The 12,152-nt window shown below is 45.4% G+C and overlaps 1 protein-coding gene across 3 annotated transcripts in view; it reads left to right on the top strand.

Annotated features, from left to right (window-relative positions):
• LOC144132706 (uncharacterized) overlaps positions 1 to 11,360 on the top strand; it is a 159,989-nt gene extending 148,629 nt beyond the window's left edge. For all 3 annotated transcript variants that reach the window (XM_077665302.1, XM_077665301.1, XM_077665300.1), the window contains 4 exons: positions 2,594 to 2,804; positions 3,871 to 4,019; positions 6,727 to 6,938; positions 9,715 to 11,360. In XM_077665302.1, the coding sequence (XP_077521428.1) occupies positions 2,594 to 2,804; positions 3,871 to 4,019; positions 6,727 to 6,938; positions 9,715 to 9,765 (623 nt within the window). In that variant the 3' untranslated portion in view covers positions 9,766 to 11,360. The remainder of the gene's footprint in view (positions 1 to 2,593; positions 2,805 to 3,870; positions 4,020 to 6,726; positions 6,939 to 9,714) is intronic.
• The last annotated feature ends 792 nt before the right edge of the window (positions 11,361 to 12,152 follow it).

The following is a 12,152-nucleotide window of genomic DNA, read 5'->3' as shown; positions in this document are numbered from 1 at the left end:
ACAGTTGCAAGTTAGCGCTCGTGTGTGTGTGTGCGTTTCTCCCTCCCGTCCTGTGTTATTCTGCGCTAATTTTTTCATATGACTCTTTTCTTTATGGCTTGAAGCTCTTTCAGGTTCGTGAAACTTTTCTTCGCTGTTTAAGTTGTCCTTTCAGCGCCCTCCCCCCCCCCCCTCCCCAGATCCCCTTTCTTCACGCTTGAAATTCCTTCGGTAGGCTCGAGAGGGGGAACGCGCCAGCACCGGGAGCATGGAGGTGGATGCCTTTTTTCGACGCCCGTCGCGGCGCTGCGGTGGGCGCGTAGGCGCTCCGCTGTACGCCTAGGATGTGTGCATCGATAGAATGTGTGCATCGAGTCAGCTTAGTGCCAACCAGAAGAGTCTGGTGGGGGTCTAGCTGGTATGGCATTCTATAAACTTAAGAATTTTCAAACTTATTGGATCTCATATGCTAGCCACGTCGAGATACGCGATGTGCGTGCACCATCGAAGATGTGCTTTCAATCGGTGCCTGTGCATAGAACCGATCGGCGAGGCAAGCGACACGGGCAGAAAACGCCGCACGACGGTGCCGCTCGCCGCCGTCGCCTGGGCTTGTGCGGCCGAGTGAAAGCTTCCCTCCCGATGAGGCGACGGCCGGAAAAACTGCGCTTGTGTACCTTATCCGTATCGAAAAAAGCGAAACGAGCGGCAACATATCATATCTTCACACTTTCTTACTAATCAATGAGGAACTTTTGGCATATTCTGGAATTTCCGACCGTCGGCCCCTTTCGTCACGAGGCCTAGCGAGTACGCAGGATTCGTGTGTGCGATTTCGGCGATTGCGGAGAACGAATTCGCGAGTTTTAGCGCCCGCAAATAGCTGTCGAGCGCAGTTTTGTCTACAATGCCCTCAAAGCGACGACTGCTTACATCGCAGGACGCGAGTACAATAAGGGGGAAATGCCGCTATATGTGACCCGGTCTGCATAGCATGTGCGGAAGGCAGCCGGCAGCAGCCGTCGACGTCGACTGTGGACAAGAAATCTGGCCGTTTTTGTTAATTCGAGTAATGTTCGAACGTACTTTTAGCTAACGCGATTAAAATTAAATTTTGGTGACATAAGAGGAAGCAGATACACTTAGCGGGAAGCGCCGGTATCGAACGCGAAGCGGTTCCCAAGCAGGCGATAAGCATCACCGGCGCTTATTGCAGTGTTATCATAGTATGTAAATGAGTAAAACTACAATTTGTGAGCAAGAGTACGTAATATTTAACATAAGGAGAACCCACCTTGCGTTTTATGCCACGCAAACGAGCAGTACTGTTTGCGCACAGCCATGTAAACAACCTGCGCGGGGCTGCATTTGTCGTAATCGTCGCACTCCTGGGGCACAATACGCACGCACAGCAAAATGCTAAATGATGTACTGTTATTTTGCAGCACTCATTTAGACGGCGGCGACTAGTCATTGGTGCGGGCACTGAAAGCATTCGAGTCGCTAGAGTTTTGGAAGCGCCTTGGTTCCTGCAAAAGGTTTCTACGAGTCGAAGGGAATGTACGTTCGACTTACAAACGAACACATGCAGCGGGAAAGTCGTCGCACTCGGCACTTTTCTCTGCTCCTTTCGTGCCTCAAGGTTACTCTAGTGCCACCTTTTGACAATTTGAGTTTAATTATCGAGCCGATGAATAGCAGAAAAGAACTTGGTAGCCAGCTACAAAACGCCGCGGCTTTCACGGCGCACATCGGCGAAGGCCCGCATGGCACGTGCCGCTTTTCACATACGAGAGCACTTGACTGCTCAAAAGACACCACACTCATAACATAATAATAACATGTTTATGAGCGTAAATAATAAATCAGGGGTCTATCGATTTCTGTTTCCTCAACAATCACAAAACGGGCGCCACGAGCAAGTCCGCTTTCCCAAGGATCACTCAGGTCGCGTACTAAGCTGACGGCTTCCGAAATGAAAACACTGAAAATGCATTTTATTTCGATAAGCTAAAAAAAGAAAACTTTTGCGACCGCCGTCTACGGTGTGCATGCAAGCACCTCAACAGCTCGCAGCAGACGACGCGGGGCAAGGATGCCCTTGTGACGTCAGCGATCAGAGGTTGCCAGACCAGCAAGCAGTTCGCAGAAGAAACAAAAAAAAATATTTAAAAAAATATTTACCGCTCAGAATGAACTGATAATTCAGGGAGTTGTAATCTAACGTGTCGGGAATTAACGACGATAAGCAGGGAACGCGGGAAAATAGGCTGTCATGGCCCCTTTAACACTTAATTCAGTGCTTGACAAAAGCTCGACATTAGTTTTGGTTTCAGTGCGAAAACAGTGCTAGTCTTTCTGTTGTGTGTGTGAAGCCTCGACGTAGAGTAAAAACATCAAAGTAATCACCGAGGGTGAATCCAACTGCTTTCGCAGAATTACTGCATCAGAGCTGCGATTGTACCGTAATTTCTGTTCTTAATTGTTCTGTTACTTTATTCTTACCGTTTTAGCTCTTGCATTCTTGCATTTTTAAAGTACCTCCTTTGTCATGCCCTCGAGGCAGTCTCATTGCGTCGTCACTGACCGGCCCTCTTTTGCCGCGCTTCTGCAGACGAGTACCAGTTCGAGATGATCGTGAACGTCAAGAGGACCGAGCAGTACTCTGCGTCGTTGGTGCTGGACGGCATACCAGAGCCCATCACCAAGTACGTGCATGTGTTCAGCGTCATGTACAAGAGCGAAGCGGCTGCCGAACACGTGCAGAAGTTCATGCTCCTCAAGGAGCCCAAGATCTTGCTGGAGGATCTCAAGCCCGGCCAGAGGTGAGCCCTGTTAGAAAAATTTCAGAGAGGAAACGCCCGCATTTGTTTGAAACAGCGACCGGTGGTGAAGACCGTAGTGTAGTTCGGTGTGAAGTAAGGCAAATCTGCCTGCACTTTATTCTGTATTTTCAGTCAACAAAGCGACACAGATTTTTGCACAAGAACCTGATGGCAGTGTTTTGCTCAGCATAGATCCTCTTGTGCATGAATCCACCCTTGGATCCATTGCAAGTTTTTCCACGCAAACCTTCCATTCGCAAATGACTTCTTGACTAGGCCGTAGAGGATCTGCGGCTACGCCAACATGCTCCACACATTCATGGCGTTAATTTCCGATGCTAGTGGCGAAGGTTTGGTATTCGCTACAAAACCTGAGGAGGTCAAAAGTAGTCCAACGTTCTGTTTTACTGCATGCCTTAATGCTCGAGTGTACATTTGAAGTTATTTGAAAATAACTTTCTTCAGGTAGCGCAGCACTGGTGTGTATAATGCGCTTTTGGTGGCATAGTGTGCGCCGGCTAGCTTTACCAGCCTACCGCTTCCTAGCCCCGCATCAATTTTCCTATACATCTTCAAGGAGGGAGGACACACATTTCGTAACACCCTTGCCATAGTTGTTCCAGGCCTAAACATTGCTAGTCCTACTGTACACATTAAAGTCCTAAATAAACTATTAAAAATGACTACCCCCTCCCCTTGCCTAGAAATTCAGTTCCTGGGGAAAACCCCTGCTATCATGTGTGCTGTGGTCGGTGCCCAACAGTCGGCACTTATGGTTCAAATCTAGCGATTAATCGAAATGCAAGAAAATGATCCTTGTTCTGCATGGAGCGAAGAGTAATAATGCCACATTCAGTTATTCGCACTGACGCCATAGCTCGCCTATCTTTGGAAATGACTTCAGGTGCAGTGTAAAGTTTTCGACGTATAAAAGTAAGCTCAGGCCTACTGCTTTTTGAACTGAGTTCTTCATCAGTGCACCCTCACACCCTTGGGCATGTGAAAGCGCCTTCATTTGGCGTTACATGCTAGGATATTTTAACGCCGGCTTATTTAACTTTGACAGGTATAAGGTCTGGGTGGATGCCTACTTGACCAATGGCAAAACGACAACATCCAACATTCTCGACTTCCACACCAAACCGGGACCCCCGCCTACGACGACAACTACGTCAACTACTACGAGCACCACGACTGAGTCGAATGAGATCGAAGGTGAGATGGCTGTACTTCCCAAAGGAGCATGCCTCGACCATTTAAACCGATACGCATTGTCTAAACCGATACGCCCTGCCGCAGAGAATACTCGCAGGGAAGGCTGCAAGTAACAGAGACTGGCAAAAAATTTGTTTTGGTGAAAACTGTACTAACGCTACAGTTGCAGAGCAGAGACCCCAGTATTATTGTCTTGGACGCCGCAGTTTTACAGTTGCTGAGACGCACTGTAGTCAAATTGAAGTTGGCCTCTATTGGCAGATTACCATGTTCTAAAGACGTAGAAGCAACCTTAACTGAAATCAAAGCTAACAGGGCAAGAGCGGGACCTAATTGGCGTTTCACAGGAGAGATATCGCACTGAACTGGTACTGACAAAATGGAACACGCACAGAACGGAAAACAGATGACGCTCGGACGGACGAATACAGATGCGCGCTTCATCTGTCTGCCGCTCTGTGCATGTTCCGTCTTGTCCGTATCAGTTCAGCGCGATATCTCGACTATGAAATCGAAGCTTTCATAGCCTGAGAAAGACAAAAGAACAAATACAAATATCGCTGCCAGTGGCCGTTTTCAGAAGCAAACTGCAGTGACCGCAGGTGCTGTGTTTTAATTTCGAAAGCATTTCTTGCCTCATGGATGGCGTGACCACGAGATGTGTACACGAGATATCGACTATAAGAACGATGTTAAGTAAATATAACCAGGTAATTAACATGTAAGAATTAATGAAACAACAGGTAATAATTTATGAAATAAAATATTAACATGTAACTAATAATAAATATATGACACTTATAATATTTAGTGGCAGTCATAGTTAGGGGTAGTAATAGTGACAGTAATAGGTTTGGTTTATAGGGTTTAACGTCCCAAGGCGACTCAGGCTATGAGGGACGCCGTAGTGAAGGGCTCCGGAAATTTCGACCAGCTGGGGTTCTTTAACGTGCACTGACGTCGCACAGTACACGGGCCTCTAGAATTTCGCCTCCATCGAAATTCGACCGCCGCGGCCGGGATCGAACCCGCGTCTTTCGGGCCAGCAGTCGAGCGCCGTAACCACTCAGCCACCGCGGCGGCTTAGTGACAGTAATAGTGGTAGCAATAGTTAGTGATAGTGACGTCATCAACCAGTCACGTGATGGGACCCAACTAGTCATGTGATAGGAACATGTCTCAACAAGTACTTCTTGACGAGTTAATGAGGTCACAAAAGAAAAAAACGTAAATTGTGTCACTCTGTTAGTTCTTTCTTGGATGCCAACACGTGCGTGCGGTACTCGAAATGCTTTCGCATTTCCGCATGTATGGAGACTTAAGTGCAACCCCTGGACTTTTTAAAAGAAAGGATCTCTGAAGCCAGGCCACACCGCTTTTTACCTGCGAACGGTTATCCCGAAGTGCTTTTCGATACTGACCTCGTGAGCTTCAAACGAGTGCCGAAAAAAATTGCTTGTTTTTAGATTAAGTTTAATTTTGCCAATAAATCCGCCTTTTGCTGCCGGCCAAACGTCAATATAGTCAGAAAAAACCAAGTAATCCATTTTTACTGAGATCGAAAATTGTGAGCATTTGTTCTCAGCTTCCCAGTGTCCCTTTAACATACTTTTACAGTGAGCCGATATTAGCTAGCATGACACGAGAGCGCCCTGCAGGAGCTTTTTCGCTTGCACTGCTCACGTGCCCGCACTCTAATGAACTGATGTTCTAGGAATTGCTCACCATTTCCTCGGGCATAAATATCCGTGAACAGGAAAGGGCCTATGTTATTAGCCTTCATTCTGTGACTGATGTCCAGTCAAAGTCACTCAGCTCTTGCCAGCGCGAACCTCTGCAAGAATATGCCGCTAATTTTCATGCACGAGGAGTCTTGAGGTGTTGCTTTCAGATTACCCCGAATAGCGATTCAAGAAAGTTGTTTTGAAGAGTGCGAACGCAATGTAACAGTTATTCCGCCAAAAACTAGAGCAAAGCAATTGATGACGCGATTAGCTTGCGGCCTGGTGGCGCCATCTGAGGGCGAACCGCACAGATGCCGACGAGCGTTGTATGGCGGAGATCTCCCTAGACGAAGGCGGGACTTACAACGTTCGTAGATGAAGCGAAGTCCCATTTGAACGAACACTTCATTTAAACGGACTTTTACAAAACCCCGCGCCGAAACCTCATCCTATCCAATGCAAATGTACTTCAGTGAAGTGAATTGTAACGCCTGGCAACTTTCAGTTCAGCAAACACTTTTAGAATCGTCAACGTACTGCTACCGGGCTAGCATGCAAATTTCGGGAGATATGCAGTAATTTTTGTCCATGAAACTTCGTATAGTCCAAGGTTCGACGAAATTTGGTCTGGTCAGGCATGATAGTGATGAAGTTGAAGGTCACTGACTATGTCGAGGTTATGACTGGCGTTTCGGAACCCGTACGGGTTCCTTATTCACTGAGCTGGCCAGGATTCGGTAGTCCTTTAAGTATGCAGTGTATGAAGTAATGAGAGTAAGTAAACTGACGGAAGATTTCCATTTGTCCTATTAATTGTGTGACTATGAATAGGAGAAATGGAATCTGAAGAATCTTGGTGGTTCCTTTATTTACGACGCTCAACCTTCATGGCCTCCCCTAGGGCTGTTTGGTGCGTGGGATATCTTTAATACTCTGTTTTAACGTATTAGCGTTTGTTTTGCTTCCTTTATACCTCATTGCAGACAGCAAGGCTGTAGCGCTCCACAGTGTACACCAGGACACCAGCACTGCCGAGGCGTACTACATTGCTCTGATCGTGGTCGCCATTGTGGCAGCAGTGGCGGGACTGGCTTTCGCCGTCGTGCTGGTGCTCTTGCTTAGGAGGCAGTCCACGGCAAAGGCCCCCATCACCCGGAACCCGTCAGAGTCTGCCTACGACAACCCGACCTACAAGGTACGCAGTCACCGGCCCTTGGGCGAATCAGAATGGGCACTGAAACTCTTTTGGACGTCCTGTGGACGTTTGGCACATCCGAAGGATGTATAATGTAGCTTCAATTACTATTGGGACCTTATGTCGCTCTTTTAACGTATTTTTTTTCTTTAACTTGGAATCTGGATATTGCGGCTGGTGCCAGAGGGCCACAAAAAAATTTAGTTCAGTTCTGAATGTTTCAAGTTCGTTTGATTATTTGTGTAGTCAATGTTCCGTTCAGTTCCGCTCAGTTTCACTTATGGTCTTAGTCATCATCATCATCATCATCATCATCATCATCAGCCTGACTGCGCCCACTGCAGGGCAAAGGCCTCTCCCATATCTCTCCAGTTGACCCTGTGCTGTGCCACTTGCGGCCACGGTATCCCGGCAAACTTCTTTATCTCATCCGCCAATCTAGCTTTCTGCCACACCCTGCTACGCTTGGCTTCTCTTTGAATCCTTTCCATTACCCCTAAGAACCAGCGGTTATCTTACTTGCTAACACTCGGAAAGTTCTTGAAAATTATGCAGATGCTTAAGTCATATCGAGACTGCAATGTGATAGCGGGGGGTTCTGGATTCGTTGAGGCTGGACCTCTCGGACGCACGTACAGGGTTGGTCAAAAGTTCCCGGGCCTTAGTGTCGGCTTTTCAGCACCATATCCTTCCACTTATGATGGCAGTAAAGCTATCAAGATTCTCAGAGGATAGAAAGATACTTCTATCCCCTACAGAGATTTTGGGCCTCGGGGGTTTCGTAAACGCACGACTATAGCGCTCGAAAGCAGACCCCGTGGCCTGGGAACTTTTGACCGACCCTGTACATATTCAACGAGGAGCAGCTGCCAACTGAGGCGAGAGCCGCCGAGCCTTGATTCCCGCTTTGCTGTTGTGCCGCCCAAAATGGCAACTGAAGAGATTTGTGAATTCGACTAGTGTAAAGAGGTGGAATGTGTGAAACTTGTAGGTAAGGCATGCAAAGTCCTTTTGTGCTAGCTTTTGAAGTTGTGACGCAATCGCCGAATAGCCGCGTCGGCATTCAGGCTTTTCTGCAGTGCACAATGACAGGCAGAGACCGCAGTGACGATCACGTGCGTGGCGCTACGTTTCCAGTGCAGAAATGGTTGCCTGAAGGAAGAAAACCAATGCCACCAAAGGTGAAACACAGGAAGCACTGCTTGGCTTCATAGGACGACGCAGACCAGCTTGTGGGTGGAAACAGCGTACTTCTGAAATTTAGGCAACGATGACGTCAGCACGAGTTTTCCCGCACTCCTCCGGCGCATTGAGAAGAAGCCGGAACTGTCGATTACGTCCTCATTTTAAATATTAGCCCAAAGCTGCTTGGCATGCTTTACCTAGAAGCTTTGCACATTCGAATTCTTGAATCATCTCAAATTCTCAGGCATTTCAGCTTCCGTCTAAAACGGCCATGCGCTCGAATTTGGGCTCGCTAATGCAAGAGCCCAGGGACTCTAGGTTTTGGACTGACCTCACAGATGGAAGTTGATGAAGACGATGACTTTTGTAGCAAAGCGCGAGAGGCTGGTAGTTAAACAAGCGGAATATTCGTCTGCGGCAATGCCGTAGTGGTCTAATACAGTTGCCAGCGAAGGTGTTTTGTTCGCGCCGCAGTGGGTTCGAATCCCGCTCATGGTCATAAAGAGTTCTATTTATTATGTCATCCGTACCGCTTGACACTTTGACGTCCCCTGCTACGCTTTCTCTTTCCGGTAGGGATGTCGATACTGCCAAGAGCCTTCCAGCTCCTCCAGTGGGAATATATTTTAAAATTTAGCGAAGCGCTTGATTGCTCCTAGGTGGTCACGTGGCACTCCTGATGACAACAATGTCTCGACCAGTTGGGTAATTTGGTGTCGGACATTGGCGTGGTTTTCGTGTGAGAGACCTAATGCTGTCATATTAAAATGTTTCGTTCAGCATACAGCCCTGAACATAACCACGAGGTATCCATAAATATTGCTCAGACGTTATAATATTATTCTGTGAGGACGGTGCTGTTTTGCCTCTGCACCTCAATTCAACGGTGGATTTGTACGATATTTCATGCCGAAGCGCCATTCAGCCAAGCGATCAGGCTGAATCACTGACATGCAGTGATTTACTACATGTCAATGTTTTCAAGAGCATTTCAGCCCAGTTAGATTGTTAGTCATACGTGGTTTTTCTCTGTTGCTTCACTTGAAACTTATTTCTTTATGTACCCCAGTTCCTACAAAAAGGTTTCTATTTCATATCAGACATGTTCGAGACAGATTTCTGCAGACACCTATGAATCAGTGTGTTTTCTGCTAACAAAATTTTCAGTTTAAACAGTTCAGTTACTGGCTTATGTATGACAAATTGCATAAAATCTGTAACCGTGTTGGTAAGTCTGGATTGCTCAGGACAAACCGCACAAGGTGCCAATGTGTGGTAGCCATTATATTACCATATCACCATTATGTTACTAGCATCTAATAACAATTTTGACTGTTATTTTCAGCTGCGACAGAAGCTTTAAGTGCACAGAAGCTATGGGGACGCTTAATTTATTGGTAGTCTAAGCATGTAGCTACGAGCTCAGGAGTGTGCTTAGCATTTTGCTTCAATTGCATAGCATATACCTTTAAGTTACAGGAAAATAAATCTTTTTCTTAGCTTCCATTTTTTCAAAACAACACAGGCATGTGTATATTTTTGCCCGGATCTGAAGTAACGGTTGTGTTTTGTTTTCTGCCTTATTTTACAGACTTACGATGGAGAGAAACCAGAGGAGAAGAACGGCAATGTGCAAGCATGACTGCACAACTAGAAACATAGTCTTCACGCTGAGCGTTACTGTAATATAGCACTAGTACATATATATAAATATATATACTATTATTGTTCATAATTGCCTGACCCATTGTGTACATATGACAGCAGCAAGGATGATGTCGCGAGTATTCTTGGTTTTTCAAGAAACAAATATACACCACAAGTAACAAAAGAAGACCCTTATGTGGATGCATCTTGCTGCTATTTTCTTTTAAATGCGACAACAAAGACGGTTGTATTTGCAATCATCTTGGGTGCAGTGCGCATGGCGCTTGCACATTAACATGTTCAGCCAGTTTCTCAGTCAAACTGGTCCAGGACCCTTAAAAATGCTGGACTTTTCATTTGTGTCTGCTTCTCAACAGAGCTGCTATCTTTGTGCTTGAATTCATTCTTCAAGTGCCTCATGAGAGCTGGTCCCTTCGGACAGTGATTCACTGTATCTCGGTGTTTTCAAGAGCATTTCAGCCCAGTTTGATTGTTAGTCATAGATGGTTATTCTTTTTTGCATGACTTGACTTAAAACATGCTGTGTTGTATACCTCATTTCGTACAAAACGTTTTGCTTAATTGTAAAACTTTTTCGAGACAGATTTCTTCACCAACCAGCAAATGTGGGTAAACCGAAAATGTGTTTTTTGTGACTGGAAAGCTGGTGACATTTTACTTTGTGGACAGGAAAAAGCAACATGAGCCGAACTTTTATTGAAGGCTGACCCACAGCACATCAGATTGTCATGTCAAAGTTGTGTTTTTTGTTTCAGTGACTGTCAGTAAAGAAAGCCTGCTGCTTGCTTCTATAACAAACTACTCTATGACGCCGTGCTCAGAATGCACTGAACTAAACTATGGACAGTTCCCTTTGCACAAAAGTGATGCTGGCATGACAGGAAGACAATCAAAAATTAATTTTCTGCCTTACTGGGCCTACGACTTTGTACATATATACGGTGACATTTTCGACGGATGCCTGTTGTTAAAACTGCGCATTATGCCTAGTTTCTTCTGTACAAGCAAGACAAAATATTGTTAGAAATCAGACCAAAGTATCACAAGCCGCACTATTGAACAAGAGCATTTGAAAATGTTTGTGTACCAAGAAACTTGTGATGAATACACCATTAATATGAAACCCCTTATCACACCTTGTAACCTGTCGACCACTGCCATCTTGTGCTTTGAGATGTCAAGTGGGAGTCTTTTACGAACCGATACTTTTGTCACCGCTGATTTTTATGCACTGCCATTTGCACACATCACATCAAAAAGGTACAGCTTACCAGCCAATGGACGTAATAACTGTGTTGGCAAGGCATATTATAATGTTTATAAACCCGTAACATTCATATCAACTGAAAACCAAGCCAACAGTTCTTTTTTCTTTTTTCACTTTATTAGGTTTGAATGACGAGTGATAATGTGCGATGAAGCTATGTCCTTTGTTCCTTCGCGACTACACCACTTAATTTTATTTGAGAGCTAGCCAGGCTTCGGCTCTTGTTGAAATGCCATACAGAGTGTGTTTAGGTCTAAGGTGAACATGGGCTGTGAAGATGTGATGTGACATGTTGTTTGACATTCCCAGTGTTGAGTGTTTGTTTGCCAGAGTGCTTGTTTTTCCTTGGTTTTAGTCTTGTTCTTGACAAGTAGAGATCATTCTTCTAGAAGTGTTGTTTCCACTGTTTTTTTTTGTTACGTTAGTGAGTCACGTCGACTTCAGATGTTGTTTATACAAGGAGCGCAGCTCTTCTCAGCCTATGTTGGATGACGTGCGCTTGTGTGTGTGTTACTTGTGATTGTAAATATGAAATGTTATCAAAGCTATCAGAAGAAAGAGATGAGTACAGATCGTCACGTGTTTTCTCGAACGAGAAGAAATGTACATGTGCAGGATGTGTACAATAAATTTATAGTGTGATCAAGGACGCCGTCTTTTGCTGATCTGCATATTTACCAACACTGGTATTCAAGTGCACCACCAACCCATGCTATACCAGTAGGCACAAGGAACTGCAATCAATTACTGACTTGCGATTCGATTATTGGGGCTAAGGCTTTCTGCTGAACCAGAGTTGTTGCACAATTTTTCTACTCTTATTCTTATCAATGCTGTGTGAGGAAGTACAGCAAGCTCATTGCACCAGTTTTTGCACACAGACTTGAGCAGCATTTCTGGTGGAATGGTAGACACCTGTATGACATCCTCAAATATATTATGCCAGTAAGGTTTCATTCCAAATTCACTATCCTTTCTTTATCTCATTTGGAGTTTGTGTGTCACCTTGCCTATTACTTTTGCTGCAACATCCTAGAAGATATGTACACACTGTCATGACTACGACACAAATCTCATTCAGTGCAAACTGTGTG

This window comes from Amblyomma americanum, chromosome 5, assembly GCF_052857255.1.
Source record: "Amblyomma americanum isolate KBUSLIRL-KWMA chromosome 5, ASM5285725v1, whole genome shotgun sequence".
NCBI lineage: Eukaryota > Metazoa > Arthropoda > Arachnida > Ixodida > Ixodidae > Amblyomma > Amblyomma americanum.
The sequence above is the reverse complement of the archived record's forward strand: the minus strand, read 5'-3'. Positions and strand labels throughout refer to the sequence as shown.